General features: G+C 45.7%; 1 protein-coding gene across 4 annotated transcripts in view; it reads left to right on the top strand.

The window, feature by feature from the left end:
* TRPM3 (transient receptor potential cation channel subfamily M member 3) overlaps window positions 1-26,688 on the top strand; it is a 703,802-nt gene extending 677,114 nt beyond the window's left edge. For all 4 annotated transcript variants that reach the window (XM_054727188.1, XM_054727187.1, XM_054727186.1 and 1 more), the window contains 4 exons: window positions 12,721-12,871; window positions 12,984-13,183; window positions 16,182-16,314; window positions 25,160-26,688. In XM_054727188.1, the coding sequence (XP_054583163.1) occupies window positions 12,721-12,871; window positions 12,984-13,183; window positions 16,182-16,314; window positions 25,160-26,612 (1,937 nt within the window). In that variant the 3' untranslated portion in view covers window positions 26,613-26,688. The remainder of the gene's footprint in view (window positions 1-12,720; window positions 12,872-12,983; window positions 13,184-16,181; window positions 16,315-25,159) is intronic.
* The last annotated feature ends 1,276 nt before the right edge of the window (window positions 26,689-27,964 follow it).

The raw sequence follows: 27,964 nt of genomic DNA, 5'->3' as shown, positions 1-27,964 counted from the left end.
TAGATGGCAAAATGTCACATCTGGGACGTAAACTGTACCCATCCAAGGTTAGTGTGTTGTGCCCAGTGACTTCAAAGAATGATTTCGTAAGATGGATCACTTATGGGTAGATCCCTAAACAATGGGTCAGATCCACTTGATCAGCACCTGAGTTTATTGTTTTTAACAGATAAATCTTTCGAGATGGAAGTGTTTGGTTTATTTCAACTGAGCCCACTCGTAGTCATTTATGTTGAAGCTGAACATGGACTGACCATGATCTGAATCCTTTACTGTTTGAGGAGCATCGTCAGTTGAAGTTCGAAAGCTCAAGTTTAATAGTAAACAGAGATGAGTGGGCAGCTTGGTCTTAAAAAGAGAGAGAGCTGGGAGAATAGAGCCTGGGGTTAAGAGGACAGTAAGGGGATCAGGAGCCTGGAGAGGAAAGTGCACCAGCCAATCAGCCAGGAGCATGAGCTGTGAGTACAAGTGGATTTCTTGCATTGTCTGTAGTTTATCAGGGAATTTGTAAATTATGTCCACAGGAACATGTGTTTGCTTATATTTATGTTCCTGAATATTCGGGGTCACATTGATTCTTTCCCTGGATGTCATATAACCCCTAGGGTGTAATCCAATAGGAGTCCGCAGGAGCCCTGGGTCATTTCTGTGGAGCTGACACAGCCTAGTGTCCCTGCTGTCTGTCCATGCAGAGGAATGCACAGTGTAGCTCACTGGACTGACCATCCTCAGCACAGAAAGCCCTAACGTATGGTTGCTGGTTATTTCTTCCTCTTGAAAAGGCCTTGGCTCGTTCCTCTTCAAACACTCTAAGGGACAGATGTATGGGTTTCTGAAAAATCATGCAATCCCATTTTAAACAAAACAAGCTTATTCTTTTTTTTTTCATATATTTTTTATTGATTTTTCACAGATAGGAAGGGAGAGGGACAGAAAGTCAGAAACATCGATGAGAGAGAAACATCGACCAGCTGCCTCCTGCACACCCCCCACTGGGGATGTGCACGCAACCAAGGTACATGCCCTTGACCGGAATCGAACCTGGGACCTTTCAGTCCGCAGGCCGACGCTCTATTCACTGAGCCAAACCGGTTCTGGCAAAACAAGCTTATTCTTAATGTGTGGCATGGCAGCTAAGGTGGTGGACCCCACAGAGAAACCTTCCACGGTTAAGGCGGTGAGAATGGAATCGAGCTCCCTGCACCATGATGGGAGGGACACCTGCTCCTGGCCTCATAGCCCTGGAGGGTGTATTGTTGCCACCTGATGAGCTGTGATGAAAACATCACTGTCAAGAATTACAATGGAGATGGACAGTAGCACAACAATTTGGGAGAGTAAATCATTTATTTGACTTTTTCTCTGAATTTGTTGTTGTTGTTTTTTGTTTGAAGAAGAAAATAGTTTATCTAATCCTATTTTGCTAGACAAATATCAAAATGAATATGGTGAGCCCTCCATAAAATTGTAAGTTAAATGCTTTTTATTTCACCCTTCCAGCCTTTCCCGGGGCCCCCTTCTCCCTGGCCCCTCCATAATTGCCGCGGGTTTCCCAGCAATTTTTCAAGATCTTTGGCTCCGATGAAACTACCAGCCTGAGAGTTGGTTCTCTCTACGGCGTTAACTAGACAAAAATGTTCATCACAAGAAAACAAAACCCACTTAACTAGATTAAATAAAGATTAACTGTAAGCAGATAAGAAGATAACTCGAAGGCATTCAAAGACAGGACACAAAGCAGGGCGAGATCTGGCTGGAAATGGGGAGCCAGAATGTGAACACCTGACCACTGGGCCATTTCTCTCTCTGCTTCTCTCCAATCTCCATCAGTCAATCATCTCTCACAATCATCTCAGTCAATCATGCTCTTGCTCTTTCACTGTCCCTCCCCTTTCTTGCTTTCTTCCCTTCCTTTCCCCCTCCCCTCTCAGATGGCTTGCTTTACTTTTATATGACTTAACATGGTCTGAATCTGTACGATCTTGCAGTTAAGCACCTGCCCTCACCTATAGTCTCCCACCTCCATTCAATTTCTAAAGATAGAGTCTGAATAGTCATTGGTCAGTCAATGAACTTGCTCTTCCTTGGGTGATGATGGGACCTGCTCTTTTGTGCAATGGTAGGACCTGGCCTGAATTTTGGGGTTGGTGAAGAAATTAGGAGAGGGTTTTGTCAACCTGAAAGACCTAAGGCTGCCTGGCCGTGAACAGGACAAGGGAAGTGGAGCATGTATATCAGCTATTTTTTTTTTTTACATTACCTATTGAGAATGTTATAGGACAAACTACCCCAGATGGCAGTGGTTTAAAGCTGAAAACATTTATTGAGCTCAGGAGCCTGAGGGTTGGCTAGATGGTTCTTCTGGACTTGGCTGGGCTCAATCACCCCCAATGACCTGCCAGGGAATCAGCTGGCTGTCAGCTGATCCAGAACTGCCTCAGCTCCGACAACAGAAGCGACTGGGAGCAGAGGCACGTGCACTTCATCCTCCAGCAGGCTAGCTGAATAGAAGAGTGGGAACAGAAACACTCAAGGGTTTCTCACGGTTCTGCATTGGTCACTTTTTTTTTTAAATTGATTTCAGATGGGAAGGGAGAGGGAGAGAGAGAGAGAAACATCAACGATGAGAGAGAATCATTGATTGGCTGCCTCCTGCAGACCCCTCACTGGGGACCGAGCCCGCAACCTGGGCATGTGACCTTGACCAGAATCGAATCCGGGACCCTTCAGTCCACAGGCTGATGCTTTATCCACTGAGCCAAATAGGATAGGGCTGCATTGGTCACTTTTGCCAATCACCCATTGGCCAAAGAAACTCACATGGCCAAACTCAGAATCAAGGTGCAAGGTAATAGATCCTACCTATTTAGTGAGAATAACTATCAAATCACATGACAAAGGAGCTTGGATACAGAGCGTGCTATTACTGCAATCTATCTGCTACATCATGGCAACAAACTCATAGCATGTACAACAGACTAGTACAGATGTACATTCTTCCCTGTCAAATTTCTGATACTAATTCCTGATAGCAAATAGTAAACTACCAAGGTTGGAATTTTGAAGCCCTCTCAAGTGACAGGAAAAAAATTACAATTTTGTCTCCAGGTAAAGCTAGATATATTGAATAGCAATAACCCAAGACCAAGATAACAGAGGGAAGTGAATTTTCTCGCCAGAACTCACATACAACATACCTAGGCTTGTGACACCCTGCTTTCTAATTCACCAGATCAAAACATGAGGGTTATTCGAATTAATTATGTGTTCTGAATAGCTCAAAGCTGAACATGTGTGCATATAGCATATAGATCAGAAGCCCTGACATCATTCTCTTCTTGCCCTGTGGTGACTGAGTTCCATGTCACACAGTAAAGGCTAGTTATTTGACTGCTCTTCTGCCAGGAGTGGGAAGAATAAGGCTTCTTCTGCAAGTGACCTGCCATTAGCTCCAGGGATGGATAACCCAGCCTGGGGGTTATTCCGATCTTTTGCTTCTCCTCATAGAATCATAGAGTAGTAGAATATCAGGACTAGATGAGGCTTAGAGATCATTAGTCACATAAACCACATATTGTTTAGTAACTCTTAAATATTTTTAGTTAAATTGGCTCATTCTTCAAATCTAAATAAATTTATTTTTTAAAATGTATATGATGGTCATAAGTTGAAAAATCAGTATGATTTAATGCAAATAGAAGATAACCATAGAATAAGCAGAATGAAAACACCACGTTGTTATGAAATTCTGTCCAGGCCGAGACCGGTTTGGCTCAGTGGATAGAGCGTCGGCCTGCGGACTGGAAGGTCCCAGGTTCGATTCCAGTCAGGGGCATGTGCCTTGGTTGCGGGCACATCCCCAGTGGGGGCTGTGCGGGAGGCAGCTGGTCGATGTTTCTCTCTCATCGACGTTTCTAGCTCTCTATCCCTCTCCCTTCCTCTCTGTAAAAAATCAATAAAAAATATTTTAAAAAAAAAAAGAAAAAGAAATTCTGTCCAGGTGCTTGAGCCTTCAGCCTGCCCGGTCTTGACTACAAAGGGAATTTAGCAAATGCGAAGGAATGTTAAAGAAATGTGATCCCGCCCAGCGGTGTGGCTCAGTGGTTGAGCATCGACCTATGAACCAGGATGTCACGGTTCAATTCCAAGTCAGGGCATGTGCCTGGGTTGCGTGGGCTCGATCCCCAGTGTGGGGCCTGCAGGAGGCAGCCAGTCATTGATTCTCTCTCATCATTGGTGTTTCTTTTTTCTTTTTTTAAAATATATTTTATTGATTTTTTACAGAGAGGAAGGAAGAGGGATAGAGAGTTAGAAACATCGACGAGAGAGAAACATCGATCAGCTGCCCCCTGCACACCCCCTACTGGGGATGTGCCCGCAACCAAGGTACATGCCCTTGTCTGGAATGGAACCTGGGACCCTTCAGTCGGCAGGTGGACACTCTACCCACTGAGCCAAACCAGTTAGGGCATCATTGGTGTTTCTATCTCTCTCCCTCTCCCTTCCTCTCTGAAATCAATAAAAAATATTTTTAAAAAAGAAAAGAAAAGAAATGTTATCCCCAAATTGACACAGTCTCTCTGATGGAGTCAGGAAGATTGAAAGAGGCTTGAAAAGGTCATTGCTTTTTCACTATCCCGTTCAATGTCATTTAATGTCCTGTTTCTGTGTCCTAAAATCATCTTGGACCTCCCGAGTCATGTGTGCACCACACTATAGGGAATATCAACAGTCCAAGTCCTTATATTCACAGATGAAGGAACTGAGGCCTCCTCTTACTCCTTTCTGACGCTTGCCTTTGTGCCACTCCTGACTTGCATCTTAACCAGCAGTTGGATTAGGAGCCGGGAAAAGGAATGAACCACAAAACGAAGTAAAAGCCTGAACTGGGGTGGTGCTTTGGACTCTACAAAATTGGCACTTACCTTTTCAATTACCTCTGCCCTTCTTGCCCCTCATTACTAGAGGATGTTGGTGCTGGCCTATTGCAATAAATAGAAAGAAAACTTCTGCCTGGATCTACCACTAAGACTCTTAGGTCAAGACCCTTCTAGAAAGATGTAGCCATACAAAGAGAGACATCTCTAGTTGTCTCGCCAAGAAAACCATTCTATCAGGGAAAAGGCCAAAAAAGCAGAGCTACCTAAATTTAATTCACCCTGGGACTCAGTTATTGAAGCTGTGCTAATGGCATCCTAAATCCTCCATGGCAAACTATATGGATTTTTAAAAGGAGGTAGAAAAATCCTCTTTGTCCCCTTATCTTTTCAAGATGGATTTTTAGTTGAAAATCCTTTATTTAAAAAAAAATAAGATAAATGTAGTCAAACACTAAACTAAGCTCTTTATTCCATTGCCTGTGATTTGGAATAAGCTTCTGAGATATTTCTTCAGATAAGAGATGGAGGGAAAATCTTTGAGAAATACCCTTCTTTATTGTATTTTTTAAATGATGCTGAGTATATCAAACATTGGTGTTTTATTTTTAATTTCACATGCTTTGGGGGAACAATGTGGTATATGCATTAAATAAATGTTTCTTCTCCCCTTATATTATAGAACTAGAAGCCTGGTGCATGAAATTCATGCATGGGGGGAGGGTCCTTCAGCCTGGCTTACGCCCTTTCCAATCCAGGACCCCTCGGGGGATGTCCGACTGCCTCTCGCAATCCGGGACCACTGACTCCTAAACGCTCACCTGCCTGCCTACCTGCCTGCCTGCCTGCCTGATCACGCCTAACCCCTCTGCCTGCCTGCCTGATCGCCCCTAACTGCCTCCCCTGCTGGCCTGATCGCCCCTAACCACCTCTGCCTCACCCCACACCCGGGACCCAGGATTCCCTCCTCTGGCCAGCCACAGGCACCCAGGACCCGGGCCAGCTTCGCCCAGACCAGCCGCAGCCACAAGGGACCGTGGACAGGCGGCTTCACCTGGGCTGCAGCCGCAGGCGCCCAGGACTGCGGGGCGGGCGGCTTGTCCCTCTCCCAGGCTGCAGTCACAGGCGCAGCTGCTGGCGCCCGGGACCATGGAGCGTGCGGCTTGTCCCTCTCTCAGGCCGCAAGCACAGGTATAGCCGCTGGCACCCAGGACTTCGGGGCAGGCAGCTTGTCCCTCTCCCGGGCCACAGGCACAGGTGCAGTCGCTGGAGCCCGGAACTGTGGGGCAGGTGGCTCGTCCCTCTCCCAGGCCTCAGACACAGGCACAGCTGCTGGCACCCGGACCACAGGGTGGGAGGCTTGTTCCTCTCCCGGCCGCAGCACCAGCCACTGGCACCCAGGACCGTGGGGCAGGCAGCTTGTTACTCTCCCAAGCCCCAGGTGCAGCCGCTGGCACCTGGGACCACGGGCGGCTTGTCCCTCTCCTGGGCCTCAGGCACAGGCATAGCTGCTGGTGCCTGGGACCACGGGGCGGGTGGCTTGTCCCTCTCCCAGGCCACAGCCTGGCTGGTCCCCATTCCTCTCTCATGAGCTCATTTGTGTCTGGCTGGTCCCATTCCTCTCTCCCCAGTGTTGAGTGTCTGAGCCTTTATGGCATGAGGGCATGACGACCATTTGCATATTAGCTCTTTATTATATAGGATGATATTAAAAAGGCAAATGTCTTAATCTTTAGGACATGGGTGCCTATACCTGATACCTATTATATGAATTGAATTTCTTTCTCCTCACTTGAATTATAGTGTTCCATACATCTGTTACCTCATCTGAACTGTTCAGGCCATTATTTGTGTTGATGGAAACAAGAAAAATTCAGATGTCTATTAACCTCTCTCTCTATTTGTTTATAATTGAGATTCCTTTCAACCCCATGTGGGCTCTTTCTTCAGAAGCACAGAGGAGAGAGACTTCATGTTGGAACAGGTCTGAGGGGACCTCTTGCCTCTCTTCTTGCTGTCTTTGAGATACTGAAAAGATGCTAACACTTTCTGAGCCTCAGTTCCTCATCTGTAAAATGGGTATAATGATTGTAAAGATTAAAATACGGTAATATAAGTAAAGCTCATAGCACAAGGCCTTACATTTAAGGATGCAATAGGTGGTCACTGTTATCATGTATTATTACATTGGAAAGGCCACATGAGATAGAGCACAGAATATACAAGCTTTGGGGTCAGAGAAAGGATAGGATTCATTTCTGTATCATCATAATTGCATCTCCAGTGCCAATCTCACTAGCACATAGCAAGAACTCAGTATTTTTTTAATGAAATGAGGGAATGGTTCTCGCATTATCCCTTATTAGCTGTGTGGTCTTAGGTAAGGCATTTCATCCCTTAATGTGTGTTTTCTCATCTGTGAAGCAAAGATAATATATTTCTTACAGAGTTACTGGGAAGCTTAAATGCAATGGCCAATGTAAAGTGCCCAGCACTGAAGCTGGCACATGCTATGCTTTTCCCAGATGTTTATTCCTAAATATCTACTGTCTTTCACATTTGATGATCCCAAGTAAATAACTAGGATGAGAATTTCCTGGAGAAATACCCACTTTAAAAGCTGTCTTTTAAATGAACGGTGGGAGTGTCCACAGGCCCAGGATGCATGGCGGAGAGGTCCCGCAATATGCTCAAGGTCTGAGAAAAGCAGGATGTCTGATGTGACCCAACTTTCTGGTTCCTGGGCAGCTATGAAGTGGTATAGGTTGCCTACTGGCCAGGCCACGTGGGCATGAGGAGGACCCTGAAAACAGGCACAGAAATGATCTTTTACCCCAGACCTCATATTCACATTTTTGAAGGAACTGAGGGAAATATTCAATCTCTTGTGTCAACTTCAGTTGTTGTGCTCTTAGTAGTTTTGTCTTGAAAAGCATTCCAAGACCAAACTTGGCTCAGCAGGAAAGTGTGTCATGATTGATTAACAGGACTGCACAAGGACAGGATGGGGTGTTATGGCTGGTGTGCCTGGAGATTTACACAGCAGCATTCAGAAGGGAGATTTGCTATAGCCTTTGCCAAACACAAGGCATGTTTCTTTAGTTGTAACACTTGGCAATTGCAAAAACAAACAAATAAATATCTGCTCTTACAGGAACCACCTCATGCTGACAGGTCATGGTGACACTTGAGATCTTAAATAGAAAAAAAAGACACTGACCCAGTGAAATTGATCATGTAACCCTTTGTTAGAAATGCCTAACAAAGCAGATAAAATTACAATATGTATTCATTTGGCAAATATTTATTGGGCACCAACTATGTGCCAGGAAGTATTCTAGCTGCTGTTTTGATTATATTCTCGTGAGGGATGCTGTTGACCTTTGTTTTAGTTATGATAAAAAGTTTTTATGAAAAAAAGAAGGTCCAATTATTGGAAGGCTGCTCTCCAGAGCGTGCAAAGAAAAGGGAGAGCTTTCTTACTATCACTCACACACTAGGATCAAATTAGGATTGCACAAGCTATCATTATTTTGGAGCCCAAACATCCGTTTCATTTCCACCTATTAATGCCTAGTTAGCAGAAATGGCACCTCCAACTTCCTGCCATGCTGTGTGGCAATGTGACCCACACAGATAAACTATGGAGAGTCTGAGTCTCCAAACGTTTGATCCTTCTGATTTGGCCACAACTGCGCAGATGTGGCCTCCCCACTCTGTCCCTGCACCTGCACGCCTCCACTCCTGTGACCTAATTTATCTGCTTCTAGAAACAGGTTTTCTTCCCTTTGGGAGCAGCTGGCTGTGTCCAGGTGCTTGGCCAAAGTTTCCCAACTGCATTTACCCTACTTACTTGATAATAGGTGACATCCGTGTTATTAGTTGATGAGTCAAAGGCCAGTGTAGACCCCTTAGGCTCCGTTATGCTTGGGGGAAGAATGAGAGCAACAGTGGCTCCTGTTCCCAAAGCCCTGACACTGTGATTCAACCTTGGTATCAGGTCAGATTCCCCATTCCCGGTGCCCCTTCCAGTCTTTTCTTGCTACTCCACATGCAGCCTCTCAGGAGTGGGGTGCCCAAAAGATGTCTTTTACTACTGGCCTGTGGACAGCAGTCAGAGGTGAGAGTGATTATATTAGCCAGGACTCATAGAAACCCAAGTAATATTGACTTGAGGAAGAAAGGAATTTTATGGTTCGTGTAACTGAAGGGGGCTAGTTTCAGGCCTGGCTGGATCAGGAGTCAGTTTCTCTTTTCTGTGATACAGTCACTCGCAGGCAGGTCCTCTCCACTTGGTAGCTTTACATCACATTGTTAACAGAGAGCTCCTGCTTCATACTAGTTCCAGCAAAACTCCCAAGGCTGATGCTCATCAGCTCTGATTGCTCAGGAGAGGGTCACATGTCTATCTCTGAACCAATCACTGCAATCAGGGGATAACGTACACTGGTTAATCTCCTAGGTATGGAATTGGCATTCATTTCTCCCAAACTCCATGGACTGAGACAGTGGGGCATGGGTAATTCCATAGGATGCTCTTACCAGAGAAGGAGAAATGTACGTTGGGCAGGTGGAAGCAGCAAACATCCACTAGAGGCACTCTGCCTCATTACCGGGGAGTGGTGGGGAGGGGAGGGTGACAGCGTGCCACTTGGAATGAAGGTGATAGTGTTCATTCATTTGCTTCTTGCAAGAGGATTGGGAGAATAACCACTCAGGTGTCATGCTGCAAGGCAGGGAGGGAGGAGCCACAGTGGTAGCCACCAGCCCACATGCCCCTAAACTTCCACCCATGTGTCATCTTGGATGCATGTGCCATGGAGCATTTCCCTGGGAACATGAACCCCCGATACTGGTTGGTGCCTCAGGACAATCCAGACAACTTACCCCCTGTCACGAAATCTGCTGCTTGTCAGGGCTTTAACTCACCCAGCTCAGCTCTTCAGTGGTAGGCATCTGTGAGTTTGAGACAGAGCACTTTCTTACGCAGGTAAATACCCAGAACAAAGACATCATTAGGAGCCATTATAGAATAGCGCTTTGCACTAACTGCTGCATATAATGTTCGCTGCCTCTTTGCTGATATTACCAAATGAGGGCTGTTTCTTAATGATTCATTTTTATTATCATTATCATTGTCACAAGGATCATCTAGTTCATTTATACTGCACTTGTTGCTGTAGAATCTAGATGATGGTCCTCGGGGCTGGTTCTGCCTACCCGACTGCTCGTGTGACGCAGGCTGGAGGGGTGCAGCCATTCTGCAGTGGAGAGATGGGTCTCAACTCTGAGCACAGCAAGGAAAACTGGGCGTTCATAGCAGGAGCAGGGTGGAGGTCAGTTGATGGAAAATTCCTAAGATGAAACATCAGGGATAAGAAGGGTGCTGGCGAACCTGACCTAACAGGATTTTTGCTGATGGCAGGCCAGGGTGATCAGACATACCTGGGGGATAGTGGAGAAGAGAAACCTGATTAGATATCAACGGTGATCAGATATTGAGGATTCTGGCTAAACAGACTTAGCAGGATTTTTGCTAAAACTGAACAATGCAGAGACAAACACACAAGTCCAAAAGGCCTACTTGGAAAAGAGCTCAGGAGAGCCTGAGTAGAGCAGGTTCAAGCAGAAAATCATTGTCAATACCTAGCCCAGGCCGAGGGGCAGAAAGTGAGCTGTGGTGGGCCTCAGAGAGCTAAGTGAGCACTGGAAATTGAATAGCACTTACCCAAGTGAAGCACTGGAATGGGAGCACGGTGCCAGAGGGGCCTTTAGAAGCAAAAGAAGCAAAGCTCAGCCCAGCTCCTGTGGCTCAGTGGTTGAGTATTGACCTATGAACTAGGAGGTCACGGTTTGATTCCTGGTCAGGGCATATGCCCGGGTTGTGGGCTCGATCCCCAGTGTGGGGCATGCAGGAGGCAGCTGATCGATGATTCTCTCTTATCATTAATGTTTCTATCTCTCTCTCCCTTCCTCTCCAAAATCAATAAAAAAATATTTTTTAAAAAAAAAAAAAAAAGAAGAAGAAGCAAATCAGGCCATAAAAGACAGCATGGCATTTCTAGGAACTACCAGGAACTTGGTCCAATTTGGGCTCAGAAGGAGGAGTGGGAAGTGGCCAGAGATGGCACTGGGCCGGCCACCCTCAGAGTTTGGCCTTCATCCTGGAGCCGGTGGTGGCCTCCATCACCAGGTTTTCCTTCCAAGGGACAGCTGTCTTGGGTGGTTAATGCCACAACCACCAATGATAAAAAAAGATGCTGGCTCTTTGAAAACATCCGATTCTAAGGCCCAATCATCCTGCAGGCAGATCCAAAGGAAGCACTTAGGCCATCTTTCTCTGGTTACAAACGCAGGGTCTTGGTGTCCTGCTATGATGAGAACCATCATAGCCTGAGAAGATGCATTTTGGGCTTGAGGGCATGTCAGAAATCACATAACATTTCTAGCCTAATTTTAGCTCAGTGAATTTACCTTAGCGGCACCTGAGAATTACCTGGAAAGTTTTAAAAGAAATACTGATGCCCGGGCCACCCTCAGAGAGGCACTGGCATTTTTTTAAAGCTCCCCTGTGATCCCCTGTGCACCCAGGAGTGGAGACTACAGAAAAGTGCACAGCTTAGCAACATTCATTCTTGATAAGAGATTGGACTCCCTTTGCCAGGTACTCTTGTTACGAAGATTCTGGGTCAACTTTGCGAACCTTCTTGGCAGATCTTCAAAAGCTGCCTGTGGCACCTGCTGAGACCTCTTCATGTCCCACCCCCTTTTTACAGATGGCTGCAAAAGGACCCTGTTCCAAAGCCACATATGGGAGAGGGACAGCTGGAGCGGGAGGCTGACCCCACCCATCTCTGGTCACCTGAGGCCATCCTCTCACTCCCTGAGCCCTGCTGTCTGGGCGGCACTAAGGAGTTTTGTCAAGGATTCCTTTTCCCCTGTAGTTACCCGGAAACTCCAAGCAGGCCTCATTAGCACATTACTCACGCTCCCCCGGTCCCACACATCACCCTCCTCCTCACCCCCACCTCCAGATCTTTTTTTTTTTCTATTTGCCCCCCTTTTTTTTTTCAGTGCAGTTGGGTTTTGTTTCCTGTGCCCTGAAAAGCACGTTTTTGGAATGGAAATGTTACTGGAAGAAAGCGGGTGGCTCAGGGCTCCGGGGTCCCGGCCCATCACCTCTCACGCCCTCCCCATGAAATGCCATTTGTCAGGACCAGCGAGAGACAAGCCCTGTAATACTTCCCCAGACACTGCTCGGTTTGGTTCCTTCCTCATTGAGACAGCAAATCGTTAACTCAGAGCCCCGGGTTGTTTCTTGTAGCAATTAACAGCTGCCCTGGTGTTAATTCCCGATCAGTAGCCCCTCCATGCTGCTCCTACAGCTGTCCGCTTCTGGCCTCCACAGCAATTCAGAAAGTAACTTGTTGGGGTCCTGAGACTGCTCCTCGCACTGCTCCCCAGGAAAGCCCTCCCCGGGCTTCCTAAGGACAGCAAGGCCCCTCCATGAAAGTCAGGGGTCAAGGGACAGCATGAGCAAGCTGGGGCTCCCCCCACCTCTTTCAAGGTGAATGACAACTTGGGAGACAGGAGGAACCAGGTTCCCCCTGGAGGAGCAGCAGCCCCTTGGGATAGTCATGAAGCTTTCATTTTTCCATGTTGGCTTTTTTTTTTTTTTCCATTCTTTTTTTCTGTTTGTCTTGAGATGGCTGTATTTTTCCTCCATCTACCAAAACAACAACAACAACAACAAAAAAAAAACCTCTCATACAATCAGTCTTTTTTTTTTTTTTAATTCAAATAGCCATCATTTCTCATTTTTTGCCTGTGTTGCTTCCTGCAGCTCCCTGTGGACAGAATGAGACCCGAGAGGACGGCAAAATAATTCAGCTGCCTCCTTGCAAGACTGGAGCCTGGATCGTGCCAGCCATTATGGCCTGCTACCTTTTAGTGGCCAACATCCTGCTGGTCAACCTCCTCATCGCTGTCTTCAAGTACGTGGGCCCCTCACCAGGGCCCTTGGGAGGAGGCGGGGGCACGGGGAGGGTGTGATGCTGCAGAAAGCCGTGGCGTTTCTCACTTGATTCTCTCTGGTCTCTATTTCAGCAATACGTTTTTTGAGGTAAAATCAATATCCAACCAAGTGTGGAAGTTTCAGAGGTACCAGCTCATCATGACTTTCCATGAAAGGCCGGTCCTGCCCCCACCTCTGATCATCTTCAGCCACATGACCATGATATTCCAGCACCTGTGCTGCCGGTGGAGGAAGCACGAGGGTGACCCAGATGAAAGGGACTACGGCCTGAGTAAGCGAGTGACAGCCCCCAGCAGCCGCACCTCCCACAGCCCCCCTGCTTCCCATTGGCAGCCCTGCAGGACTGTGGTCTCTGACGACTTGGACGGGAACAGAGGGGCACGCTTGCCACAGAAACAGGGCCAGAAAGAAGACAGTGGAGGCTGAAAGCAAGCATTCTTAGCCTCACAGCTTTCTTTCTTTTTTTTTTTAACCCTTACCCTAGAACATGCTTATTGATTTGAGAGAGAGGAGAAGGGGGTGAGGGGAGAGAGAGAGAGAGAGAGAGAGAATGGGAAACATTGATTGTTTGCCTCCCATACATGCCTTGACTGGGGGGTCAAACCTGAAACCTAGGTATGTACCCTGACTGGGAATCGAACCCGTGACCTTTCAGTGCCTGGGATGATGCTCCAACCACCTGAGCCACACTGGCCAGGCCAGCCTCACACCTTTCTTAGTGAGATAAAGCCAGCCTCCAGCAGGGCTGTTGTAGCGCCTCCCTAGGTTCTAAGTTTCTTACTTTCCTGAGGTGCCACCACAAAATCTATCAGCCATATTTATATGCCCCCAAGGCTGCGTTATATGTCATTTGAGCCTCTTACATGAGTTGAGTTGCAGGTGATTACGTTTGATTTTCCATTATCGTTTCTGGACCTACCATTTTGTAGGCCTTGAACATTTTCCGAGCCTTAGAGGCTGTGCCTAGGTGACTGCGTGAGGACACCAGCCCTGCTTTCCAGTATTCAGAGGGCAAAACAGAAGCCCCTCCACCATCCACCTTCTAGTCCGGTGTTTCTAAAAGGAGGTTCTGTTAGCACTGAGGCAGATTATACTTCAGTGTATAGGGCTGTCCCACACATGGTAGGGGATTTAGCACATCCCGCCTCCACGCATTAAAAAGCAATAGCTCCTGCAGAATGCTAAATGTCCCTTGGGTACCACCCACAGTGAAGAACCATTGGGCATCCTGCCCCGTCCAAGCAAGCTAGAACGGTTTCTCAAGTAGCCCACCTACACCAAACCTACTGAACGAGCCTCTAGAACGAAGGCCCAGAAATTCCCTCCAGGTGATCACTGGTGGGTCTAAAGTTTGAAACCAAAACCATTTAACCGCCTGCTTCTCTAAGACTAAAGCTTTTAACAACTTCCCTGACACAGCAATGCCAACTTCTTTCTAGACATTAAAATTGGAGAGTTGGAAGGGACTGAGAATTCCAAAGTTCACTATTTCCATCTAAAATATAAATTTAGACAAATAGAAAGCTGGTGAGGGGGTGAGGGTTCAGATTCACAGTGGATCATTTTGTATGCCTGTATCAGTTATCAATTAGTTTACCTGCTATTAACAGAACACCAGACTAACAATAACACAAATAAATAAGGTTTTTCCCTAGCTGGTTTGGCTCAGTGGATAGAGCATCAGTCTGTGGACTGAAGGGTCCCAGGTTTGATTCAGGTCATTGACCTCATTATGGGCTTCAGGACTATGTGTGGGAGGCAACCAATCAATGTATCTCTCTCACACTGATGTTTCTCTCTCTCTCTCTCTCTCTCTCTCTCTCTCTCTCTCTCTCTCTCTCTCTCTCTCTCTCTCTCTTCCCTTATCCCTCACTCCCTCTTCCTTCCACTTTCTCTAAAAAAAAAAAAAAAAAAAAAAAGAGGAAAAATATCATTTGGTGAGGATTAAAAATCTTATTTAAAAATAATAAAATAAAGCCCTAGCCAGTTTGGCTCAGTGGATAGAGCGTCAGCCTGTGGACTGAAAGGTCCTGGGTTCGATTCTGGTCAAGGTCACATACCTGTGTTACCGGCTCGATCCCCTGTGGGGGGCATGCAGGAGGCAGCCAGTCGATGATTCTCTCTCATCATTGATGTTTCTATCTCTCTCTCCCTCTCCCTTCCTCTCTAAAATCAATTTTAAAAAAGAAGGTTGAGTAAGAAAGATTTTAAAAATAATAATAATAAAATAAACATAAATAAGGTTTTATTTTGCTCACAAAGCAACTAGGTGGATAACACAGAGCACTACAGTGGCTCACTAAAGTCACAGACCCAGAGTCCTATTTTTAGGCTCAGCTATTCGTGAATGCACCGTCTTGTCTCGCGGTAGCAAAATAGCTGCTGCACTTTCCGTCATCATTTATGTTCAGGCAAAAAGAAAAGGGGAAGGTAAAAAAAAAATGTAGAAAGGCGCAGCCGCATCACTACAGTTTATCGGGAAAGCAAAATCTCTTCCCTGCCTGCAGTTTCTTGGCTAAACTGGGTCTCACCATTGCTGCTTCCTTCAAGGGAGGCTGGAGATGTGTGTGTTTGGCTTTCCAGCCTCAGTAGTAGGAAGTGGGAAAGGGGAAATGAGGTTGCAAAGGGGCTTTTAGTAAGGCCAGCGAACAGTGTCTGTCTGCCACATTCCTCAGCCCAGAAATTGAGCTTGCTTATTTACTTATTATTTACTTATTTATTTATTTTTATTTATTTATTTATTTATTTATTATTGATTTCAGAAAGGAAGGGAGGAGAACATAGAAACATTAATGATGAGAATCATTGATCGGCAGCCTCCTGCATGCCCCCTCCTGAGGATCAAGCCCGCAACCTGGGCATGTGCCCTGACCTGGAATTGAACCATGACCTCCTGGTTCATAGGTCGATGCTCAACCACTGAGCCACACCATCCAGGCTGGAAATTGAACTTTTGAGAAACCTCCATTCATTGTGTACCTTTCCTTGATTTAGCTACATGTTTGGCCTTACAACTTGAATGGTTGTAACCAGTCCCTGCGGTAAATCTGCTATGTTCAGATGAACTTCAAAGAACAATAGTGACTCTAATGCACAGAAAGGGGACAGTGACACACTCTGCCTGATGGGGTTTGGATTTAGTTTGAGGTTTAGCAGAGAATTGAGGCCCGTTCGCCTAACCTTGGTTCAGATTTGGAATGTCATGAGGCCCACAGATCAGGCGCCATCGCTTTTACTTCTCTGCCTCACACCTCATTTCTCTTCCACAGAACTGTTCATCACTGATGATGAGCTCAAGAAAGTGCATGACTTTGAAGAGCAGTGCATAGAGGAGTATTTCAGAGAAAAGGATGATCGCTTCAACTCGTCCAATGACGAGAGGATACGGGTGACTTCGGAAAGGTGTGTTCCCTGGCCACATGTCTCCTGGGGTGTTTTATGCCATGGCATGCTTCATCCATTGCTCGTGTTTGTGCAGCCACACAAAAAAAAAATATCAGAGACCCCTTGTGTTTATTTTTGTTGTCCAAGAAATTGTGAAGCTTATGAGAGCACAGAACGTCATCTGAAGGGTTCACAGATCAAAATCCCAGACATACAGATCCTGGATTCTCCAGCAGGCAGTGGCAGCCACCTTCCTGGACACTAGACATGGCTCTGTTCAGAACAGCGCAGGAGTTAGTAGCTCAGGCCAGAAATCGGAGAGTTCTGACCCAGACACAAACCAAGAGAAACCCAGCCCAAGGCCCTCCAGCAGGTCTGTGCATGATGTACACCCTGAGCGTCTTCTCCGAAGTATAGATAGTCCTAGTGCCTGGCTTACATGCATGCTCGGTACCTTCCAAATAAACAACAGCACGAGGCTTGTGAATTACATAGAATAATGGTTGAGGGTTTCGGGGTTTTTTTCAGGAATTATTTTATTTTTTCTTCTTATATAACAAGACAAAAGCAAGGGAATAAAAGCAGTTTTTTTTCTACCCAGTGGTCATCTGTTTTTAGATCTCATTGACCAAATGGTTTTGTGGACTAGCAGGGCTCTAAGAGACATCTCAAAATAAACAGGAAAGAATCATTTTCATTTAATAAGTCTAGCTTTATGCAAAGGAACTCACATTTTCTTACTTTCCTCATTTTGCCGCAGACTAATAAAAACGTCATTTCGGGCTGGCACAGTCATAACCCGGAATTTGGGAACCACAGTTCTAAAGAACACCCAGAGTGTTACAAAGCACTTGGTGTAACTTTACATTTTAAACATTTGCAATAGAAAGAGGTCAGAAGCAAATTATAAATAGTGGAAAAAGGGATATATAATATATTGATGATTTTAATCAATATCATTCAAGCTTCCCAAGATTTGAGTTAGTCACCTCTAGTTTTCACAAAATGACATTTTGTCTGCTTACCAGCTTTATACATTTTCTAGTGGTTCTGCCGAAATTATACAAATGGCATTTTTTTTCTGTCCCTGGCCCTTTATTTCTTCAAAGAATGCAGCCTACACAGTAGGTGTATAACGCATATGCCATTGAGTGAGTGTACCCAGAGGTACTCAGCCAACATTAATAAAGTGTAAAGCATGAATAGATCTTATACACATCTGTCATTGCAAAATAGAACATTCCATGATGATATGATGTGAAGCAATTTTCTGGCACACTCAGAAAGGAGCTGCAAATCCAAAGATCTTCCTCATTCTGAGGCCTCAAAAAAGCTATTTATTAATGGGCACATAACCATATGGTTCCCAGAAAATTGCGCCATGTAGACACATTGCCCATTGCTCAGACTTATTTCCAAAGCCTATGTCCAGGGGCCTTTGAAATGCTTTTTGAATTCAGAAAGCCATCAGCTGGGAGGAAAGAAAGGCAGGGGAGGAAGTGTTGAGACACAAAGAAGCCTTTGCCTCTCTGGGGAACTAGCATGAGAGGTGCAGGCACCAGGGCATGTGACACATTGGGACCAAGTCACCAGTTCCTTTTGGAAAGGAACTAGCGCCTCTCCACTAGATCCTCTCACCCCACACCTGCAAACACTTCCAGGAGACTCCTCCCCCAGACCCTGTTCCTCTCTGGGCGGATACGGAGTCCCACCCCCAGGAGGGTGACTAGGGTGAGCAATTCCCAGAAATCCAGGGCGGGTGCAGGCTTATTTTTGTGTGTGTGTCCTAACATTAGCTGACCTTCTGGAGTAACAGGGGCCAGAAAGACCCAGCCGACCTCACCACCAAGCCCAAGTGCCAGAGAAGTGAACCTAAGCCAAGGCCTTCTTCTGCTCCTGGTGCCACTGTCTGTGTTTGGGATTTCGTTTTTGCTGGTGGCGGCGGTCATACTGGTGTGTTTTGCATTTGTAAATGTTCCAAAAATAACATCTTTAAGCACTAGAATTGCACTGGACACATCAGAACTACCATGAGGTGCACAAGGGAACAGAGATCAACTAAGGGAAGAGTGGCTCCATATTACCCAGCTCCAGCATCTTCTCTAGGATATCGTGACATTTCTTCTTGGCAGTAACCATTAAAGCAAACTGGGATATACCTTACTCCCAGTGTCATCTTTTAATCTAAAAGTATCTTTCCCGAGCCAATAGGCTTTGTATCCTTTTTTCACTTCACCTAGATCCAAAAAAGTGATATAGACACATAACTATTAATAGTATAGTCAAGTTATAACTTTTCAAGACAAAGAGAAGCAGGGATAACTTAGGATGTATGGAATTCATACATTAAAAAAATAGTATAAGCCAAAGAAGATGAGCTTCTGCCTTCTTTGGGTCGTGATTGTTAGTGGTAAGGAGCTGATTCTGGTCAAACCACTGATAGGTTTAAGGCAGGAGTTATATGTTATCCATAGTCCTTCTCTTTTTGTTACTTAGTCACTTCTACTATCTGTCCCCTGTGGCTTCCAATTGTTCCATAAATTTGTATCATTCTTATCTCCATTTTATCTCCTGAGTGGTTTAACCAGCATGAGCTCCTAATCACTAACAATCATGACCCAAAACTCTTGGTTTGTTCTTCAGAGCTATTTGTATCTGCCATGCATGCCCATTTATACTTAACTTTCCAAGAATTTATTTTTTATTTTTTTTTTTTTTCCACTTTTGTTTCTGCATTTATTAAGGTATTATATGTGTACATATCTTACCATTGCCACCCCCCGCCCCACTCCCATATATGCCCTCACCCCCCAGAGTTTTGCATCCGTTGGTTATGCTTATATGCATGCATACAAGTCCTTTGATTGATCTCTTATCTCCCCCATCTCTCCCTAACTTTCCCCCTGTAATTTGACAGTCTGTTTGATGCTTTACTGTCTCTGTATCTATCTTTTTGTTCAAGTTTATAATGTTCTTTATTACCCATAAATGAGTGAGATCATGTGGTATTTTTCTTTCATTGACTGGCTTATTTCACTTAACATAATGTTCTCCAATTCCATCCAGGTTGCTGCAAATGATGAGAATTCCTTCTTTTTTATGGCAGCATAGTATTCCATTATTTTTTATTTTTTTTAATTTAATAAATCTTTATTGTTCAGATTATTACAATTGTTTCTCCTTTTTTCCCCCCATATCTCCCCACCACCCGGTTCCCACCCCCCCTGCCCTTACCTCCCCGCTCCTGCTGCCTTTATCCATAGGTGTATGATTTTTGTCCAGTCTCTTCCCGTACCCCCCACACAGACACCCCTTTCCCCCTGAGAATTATCAATCCACTCCCATTCTATGCCTCTGATTCTATTATGTTCACCAGTTTATTCTGTTCATCAGATTTTTAATTCACTTGACTTTTAGATTCGCTTGTTGATAGATATGTATTTGTTGTTCATAATTTTTATCTTTACTTTTTTCTTCTTTTTCCTCTTTTTAAAGAATACCTTTCAGCATTTCATATAATACTGGTTTGGTGGTGATGAACTCCTTTAGCTTTTTCTTATCTGTGAAGCTCTTTATTTGCCCTTCAATTCTGAATGATAACTTTGCTGGGTAGAGTAGTCTTGGTTGTAGATTCTTGCTATTCATCACTTTGAATATTTCTTGCCACTCCCATCTGGCCTGCATAGTTTCTGTTGAGAAATCAGCTGATAATCGTATGGGTGCTCCCTTGTAGCACTGAAAAAACTGGTTTTCTCTTGCTGCTTGTAAGATTCTCTCTTTGTCTTTTGCCCTTGGCATTTTAATTATGATGTGTCTTGGTGTGGTCCTTTTTGGATTCCTTTTGTTTGGTGTTCTGTGCACTTCCTGGACTTGTAAGTCTATTTCTTTCACCAGGTGGGGGAAGTTTTCTGTCATTATTTCTTCAAATAGGTTTTCAGCATCTTGCTCTCTCTCTTCTTCTGGTACCCCCATAATTCTGATGTTGGTTCGCTTGAAGTTGTCCCAGAGGCTTCTTACACTATCTTCTACTTTCTGAATTCTCTTCTCTTTTTGCTTCTCTGGAGGAGTGTCCTTTGCCTCTTTGTATTCCAAATCTTTGAGTTGATTCTTGCATTCCTCTAGTCTGCTGTTGGGTCTCTGTATAATATTTTTTATTTCAGTCAGTGTATGTTTAATTTCTAGTTGGTCTTTTTTCATATCCTCGAGGGTCTCATTAAATTTATCGGCCTTTTCCATGAAATTCTTGAAAAACCTTATAACCATGGTTTTGAACTCTATGTCCATTCGTTTGTTCTCCTCCATTTCTTTCGTTTGGGATCTGTTTCCTTGCCTCCTCATTTTCGCTGCTTCCCTGAGTTGGTAGGGTAGCTTTGTGTACTAGGTGTCCTATTGGTTCAATGGGTCAGCCTCCCAGTTACCTGAGGTGGACACTCTTGGTGTACCCCTTTGTGGACTGTGTGTACAGCCTTGTTGTAGTTAAGTCTTGGTTGTTGTTGGTGTCACTGGGAGGAATTGACCTCCAGGCCAATTGGCTGTGAGGACCCGCTGTGTCTATAACGGAAGAATTGCTGTGCTGGAGACATGTTTATGGGGCAGGATTTGTTCCAGTAGGGCTTTGGTGCTCACTGAGTCTGCCTCTTGAATGAGTCCCTTATGAGAGTGGTTGAAATCTGGTGTCATCTCACACCGATCACTAGATACACTAATTTCTGGATCTCCAGTGGGGTGCAGGTCAGCTACTGTCTGAGACCACCCAGCAGGAGCTACAGCAAGAACTACAGTTTTCTCCTCTTTGCTTGGGCGGTTTTGGAGCAGTCTGACTGGAGCTGCAGTTAATTTGGTTAAGCTGCCACAGAACAGGCCATTTATATGCAAAAGCCGCTGTGTGGAGCCTGAGCAGGTTTGTAGAATGTGCGGGGCGGGGTCTCAGGGCGGGGTGGGGTCTCAGGGCGTCACTAGGCTAGGGCGTGGCAAATGGCAATGGCTGCCGTCAGGCGTCTCTGCCTTTCCACGTTTCCAAGTCCCTGTGTCCCACGCTCTAGCGCAGTAAACACTGATTGCTGGGTGCACCTCTGCAAGAAAGTCACTCTCACTTTCCGACCCGATGGCCAAGAGTCCAGCTTCTCCCCGTAGGTGTCTGGGTCGCCCTCATGTCCCCAGAAACTGTATTTCAGAGTGATCAGGAGCTTGTCTCCCTTCGGGTTGAAGAAAAGCCGCACGCCCAGTTGCCCACCACCAGCCTGATTCGCGTGCCTCTGTACCTCAGCTTTTCAGCGTTTGTGCTCCTTTCTCTTCTTAGTTGTAAATCTTCCACTCAGACAGCTTTCCTGTGGTTCTGGGTGGTAGACATTTTGTCTTTTAGTTGTAGTTTTGAAATTGTTGTGCGAGGCGGCAGTTTAGTTGTTTAACTTTGCCGCCATCTTGGTCTGTTCAAGAATTTATTTTTTAAATTAAGGGACACACTTGCTCTGGTCAGTGTGGCTCAGTTGCTTGGGCATCATCCTGTGCACCAGGATGTTGTCTCTTCGACTCTCAGTCATGGTACATGCTTGGGTTGTGGGCTTGATCCCTGGTAGGGGGCATGCAGGAGGCAACCAATTGATGTTTCTCAGATCAGTCTCTCTCTCTCTCTCTCTCTCTCTCTCTGTCTCTCTCTCTCTCTCTCTCTCTCTCTCCTCCTCTCTCTCTCTCTCTCTCTCTCTCTCTCTCTCTCCTTCCCTCTCCCTCTATCCCTCTCCCTTCTCTAAAAATCAATAAATTCTTCTTTAAAAAAAAATTAAGGGGCACACTTTAGTTATGGAACAAACATAAATTTGACTCTGGGAACATTTATTCTTTTATAACTCCTACATTAAATCCCTATCAGTTGCATCATGACCTAAATTATTATACAGTTATGTTGTTAAACACATCCAGAATTCTGGAAGAAAATGGATAAAACAGTCCTTTTTTATTTTATTTTTTTCCAAAGCCCCTGAGAGCCTCAGAGCCATCAGGAGAGTTTGTGAAGAATGGTTTCTTGACCCTGTTCCCTTCCCCAGTTCCTTTCGTTCCCTAAGGCCACACTTTTTTCACTCTTGGGGCTCCCACTGGACACATCCTGTTTTCCCAGAGGACCCTCTTCCTCCTCGCACCTCCTGTCTTCCTCCCATCTCCTTGGGCTTCTTCATCTCTGCGTCCCATTTACTGCCAGGTCCCAACTCTTCTGTTGCCTCCTGTTGGGGCCTTAGCTCTTTCCCTCACCTGCTAGTTTCTCTGCAGAGTAAGATCCTGGGGCTGAAGGGAGTGAGGTGTGGGGAGCAGGGTCCCCACAGTTCAGAGAGATATTTCACAGGGCTTAGACCAATGATCATATGCAGCATTCCTAAAAGAGCATCTTCATCTCTTTCAGTATCAGCCCTGTCACACTGAGCTCCAAGACAGGAAAGGAGAAGGAGGAAGAAAACTATCCTGCCTTTTGTTACTCTGCCAACACTAAAAAGCTACTAGGGGGACCCGGTACCTAGAGCATCCGAAGCGAAAAGTCTCATTCTACAGAAATGCATGCTCTGCCCTTCCCCTGACTTTAATGAAGAAGTATTTTACCCACTTACCCAAAGCTTATTGCATTGCAAAATGTGAAATTGTAGTACCTGCAGAATCAAACTCCATCAGCCAGATGATGAAAAAGTAAATTATAAGTCTATGAGACACACAAACTTATTATTTTAAGTAATTTGTTTCTCGGGCTATGTTTATACCACAAAACAAAGTGAAACAGAGAAAAGTTGTATTTTCCTTCTGAAATAGCTGTGTTAGCTGGGTGACTAGCATGGGGTTTGCCAGACGCATAAATGCTCAATGTACGAGTCTTTTGAGAATATACCTGGCCATGGTGACTGAGTGTGCCTGGGCCCTGGGCTGTGCCGAGCTGGTTATGGGGCAGCAAGAAAGAGCAAAGGAAAAAAATGTCTCCAAAACCTTAGTCTGGGTGAAGCGAAGCTGAAGGATAAAAGAACAGAGTCGTTCAGCCAGCGTGGCTCAGTGGTTGGGCATTGACCTATGAACCAGGAGGTCACAGTTCGATTTCCAATCAGGGCCCAGGGCATATGCCTGGGTTGTGGGCTCGATCCCCAGTAGGGGGCATTCAGGAGGCAGCCAGTCAATGATTCTCTCTCATCATTGATGTTTCTATCTCTCTTCCTCTTCCTTCCTCTCTGAAATCAATAAAAATATATTTTTAAAAAAGAACAGTCAATGGAGTGAGTTGAACAGTCAATGGAGTGAGTTGAACAGTCAATGGAGTGAGTTGGGTGGGGGGACGCAGGGGGAGACGTGTGGATTCAGAAAGAGACAGAAATGTGCCCAAGGCAAAGGAATCACACGTTCCCCTTCCCCCCACTGTAACCAGCAGGAGAGCAGGGTTTTGGTTTTTTGTTTTTTAAACCCACAGGTCTCTCAGAGAGGGGAACCACTGCCTCTTATACCTCCTTCTGGCATTGAAATGTATATCCCTCCCTAAAAAAGGTGTTACTGTTATTAACACACCACCCCCACTAGCGCAACAGCTGGGGACCCAGCTCTGATTCCCACTGTTCTTTGCACAGCGTATTCTGTACACGCAGGCAGTCAAGCGATTTGCTGTGCACATTGGCAGTGTTGGGAAAGTATCTTTATCCTCTCTGGAAAAGTTGAGAATGGATCGCATTCCGAGTCTCCAAAAGATTTGCCTTTGGGCATTTAAAACATTTGAGCTCAAACCATGACTTGGCTTTGGTTTGTCTTTTCCAAGTTCATTTAAGCAGGTGAAAAAATATGGCAGAATTTTATGTTAAATGTGTGGCTTCTCTCTTTGTAAATAAATGGCTAGGTAGTTTATTAGACAATTGAAATCAAGTTCATAACACTGATTGACTCAGTGAACCTGTATCGCCACCTGGGGGTACTGGGCTGGCCGCATGGAAATGAAAACAGGAATATGAGACAGATTGTGCCCCTACGAATTTCCAATGGACAGAGTCAAGACCTCGAAATAACTGTAAATAAGGCATCTGTGATCAGCTACCCAGAAAGACAGAGAGAAAGGAGTAGGCTAGCTTACTTATTGATAGACACTCCAGGCTTTACCACAAATCACTTTATGTAATCTTGGTTAAATTTCTTGATGTTTGTTCCTCTCTTATTACTGACAGGATTGGATTAGATTAAATCAACTCCAGGTGCCTCGGTAACAGGACCATATTCATTCCTTTGGAGGCACTAAATTCTGAAAAGGTTATTGTGAATAACAACAACAAAAAAAGATCATTATATAAATGCAAAATGAAATTAATCCCAGTCCAGAAACACTGCAATATGAATAGCTAGATTCTAAAATTCTTTTGCCAAAAAAATAAATAAAATAAAATTATTTTGCAAAATTCTGGGTCAAGTCATCAAAATGCAACATTCTGGTTTTGTTAGCGACTCTGATAAGCCAACACCCTAATAGTTATGGCCCTGTCCCAAGCCACAGTTCAGCCTTGGGAGTGGTACGAGAGTGGGCCTCCACTCCAATAAGAACTATTCAGCTTTGGTTTGGTGTTTACTTATCAGGATTGTGCATCAAAGAGGGGAAGGGGGACTAGCCATTAAAAACCACTGGATTAAATAGTCTCTAAAGCATCTTCCAGCTCAAAAAGATTTGGATTCCATGATTCTCAGTGACAGCATCATGCATTCTCTCCTCCCTATCCCCTCCTCACCCTGTACCCGCTCGATTTCCCTCTGGTAGGACATGGATGGCCAAGGTCCAGGCCCGGCTTTCCCTCTCTGCCCATGCTCTCTAAGCCTCCAGCAGAGGAACCTGGCCCCTAGTGACTCTCCCTCTCTCTGCTTCCCACAGGGTGGAGAACATGTCCATGCGACTGGAGGAAGTCAACGAGAGAGAGCACTGCATGAAGGCTTCACTCCAGACCGTGGACATCCGGCTGGCGCAGCTCGAGGACCTCATCGGGCGCATGGCCACGGCCCTGGAGCGCCTAACAGGTCTGGAGCGAGCCGAGTCCAACAAAATCCGTTCTCGGACCTCCTCGGACTGCACGGACGCAGCCTACATCGTCCGCCAGAGCAGCTTCAACAGCCAGGAGGGGAACACCTTCAAGCTCCAAGAGAGTATAGACCCTGCAGGTGAGGAGACCATGTCCCCAACTTCTCCAACCCTAATGCCCCGTATGCGAAGCCATTCTTTCTATTCGGTCAATATGAAAGACAAAGGTGGTATAGAAAAGTTGGAAAGTCTTTTTAAAGAAAGGTCCCTGAGCCTGCACCGGGCTACTAGTTCCCACTCTATAGCAAAGGAATCCAAAACTCCTGCAGCCCCTGCAAACACCTTGGCCATTGTTCCCGATTCCAGAAGACCATCGTCATGTATAGACATCTATGTCTCGGCCATGGATGAGCTCCACTGTGATATCGACCCTCTGGACAATTCCATGAACATCCTTGGGCTGGGCGAGCCCAGCTTTTTTGCTCAAGTTCCTTCCACCGCTCCTTCAAGTAGTGCCTATGCGACTCTCGCACCCACAGACAGACCTCCAAGCCGGAGCATTGATTTCGAGGACATCACCTCCGTGGACACTCGATCTTTTTCTTCAGACTACACCCACCTCCCAGAGTGCCACAACCCCTGGGACACTGACCCGCCCACCTACCACGCCATCGAGCGTTCCAAAAGCAGCCGCTACCTGCCCAGCGCGCCCTTCCTTCTAGAGGAGGCCCCCATCGTGAAGTCGCACAGCTTTATGTTTTCTCCTTCGAGGAGCTATTATGCCAACTTTGGGGTGCCCGTGAAAACGGCGGAATACACGAGCATTACGGACTGCATTGACACCAGGTGTGTCAGTGCCCCGCAAGCAATTGCCGACAGAGCCACCTTCCCTGGAGGTCTGGGGGGCAAAGCGGAGGACTCCTCTTGCTGCCACCCGGAGCGAGAAGCAGAGCTGAGTCACCCCAGCTCTGACACTGAGGAGAATGAGGCCAAAGGCCGGAGGGCCGCCCTCGCCATCCCCTCGCAGGAGGGCGATACCGCCGACAGAACCCTGTCCAACAACATCACGGTTCCCAAGATAGAGCGCGCCAACAGCTACTCAGCGGAGGAGCCCAGCGCGCCGTATGCACACACCAGGAAGAGCTTCTCCATCAGTGACAAACTCGACAGGCAGCGGAACACAGCAAGCCTGCGGAACCCCTTCCAGAGGAGCAAATCCTCCAAGCCGGAGGGCCGAGGGGACAGCCTGTCCATGAGGAGGCTGTCCAGAACGTCCGCTTTCCACAGCTTTGAAAGCAAGCACAACTAACCCCTCCCTAAGCAGCATTGCCGGAGGCTCCAGAACCCAGCCCTAGAATCCTCCCCGAACTCCACCTGCTCCCCTTCCTCGAAACGTACCTGCTTTAGTCTTAGCTGAGCAAAACAAGCAATGCCTTAGGAGGTGTTCACTCAAAAGTGACTTCTGGGCCACAGGTCAAGAAAGCATTTGATCTGGCCCAGTGCCAAACACAGGGGGTATGTCCTGTTCACCCTTGATGGGTAGGGAGGGGGAAGAGAGGGAGAAGGAGGGTTGAGATGAATGTGTACCACTAGGCACTTCGGAAAGCCTCGAGCTCTGGGAGTGAAGGGGCTTCGCGCATTCTCCGTGCCAGGAGGCGTCTTTCCGTTTCTGACCGTTATGAAGAGTTTTAGGATGCAGGGCTAAATTGCGAGATAAAATAAAATAAAGTGGCCAGCATACAAATGAGATATTCTAAACTTCAATTCTGTTTTCTTTTCACATTGGCTCCATCACTGGTGACTGATGAAGAGCATCCTTTTTATTCAGTATAAGCCGGCAGCAAGCAGTTCTACCTAACGTCCCACATCCTTCTCATGCCACCACCTCTGTAATTGATCATTGTAAAGAAAAAAACAAGGTAACAGTCATAGTTCACCTGTCTCTTATATATTCACTTCTGGTGCCACAACTGTTTATCTTTTTTGAAGAAAATAAGGGAAAAGAAATGCCTTTCTGTATTGCGAGCGGAATGAAAGAAGAATTGATGTTAAAAAACAAAACACAAATGTCAAGTGGCCTATTATATACAGTGGGCATTCAAGGATAGTCGAGCAAGCTCAGGATGAATGTAACTAAATAATTTTATATTTTTTAATTTATTTTGTATCTCACCTGTCATCAATGAATTCGCTCACTCAATATATAATAGTGAACTAACAAAAAATATAGTGGGCAGCACTCGCTTAACATTGCCGTGTGGGATATTGCTGTATTCTCACCATCCATGTCGTGTGTTATGCTGCTGTGTGACCTTCCTCATGTGCATGACTCCACCATGTCTTCTGAACACCTCCAAGATGTAACTGCCAATTTTTCACACCACTCATCACATGACCATTTTATATATGACTATCTGGTGGGTATTTTCATACCTAGAGTTTTGCCATTCAATCTGAGCTCAGCATAAATTTAATCGGAGTTTTTCAAGGGCTGGTATCTTTTTTTATGGAAATGTTCCAAAGTACTTTTTAAGGAAGTCTCAAAACCATAAATAACCTTAGAATTGACTGGGAGTTTGGTATCAACCTAGAGCCATCAGATGCAGACATGCCATGAATATTTTTCTTATACAGAGCTATAAAAAAGATACAGTAGACTAA

This window comes from Eptesicus fuscus, chromosome 15, assembly GCF_027574615.1.
Source record: "Eptesicus fuscus isolate TK198812 chromosome 15, DD_ASM_mEF_20220401, whole genome shotgun sequence".
Classification (NCBI taxonomy): domain Eukaryota; kingdom Metazoa; phylum Chordata; class Mammalia; order Chiroptera; family Vespertilionidae; genus Eptesicus; species Eptesicus fuscus.
The sequence above is the reverse complement of the archived record's forward strand: the minus strand, read 5'-3'. Positions and strand labels throughout refer to the sequence as shown.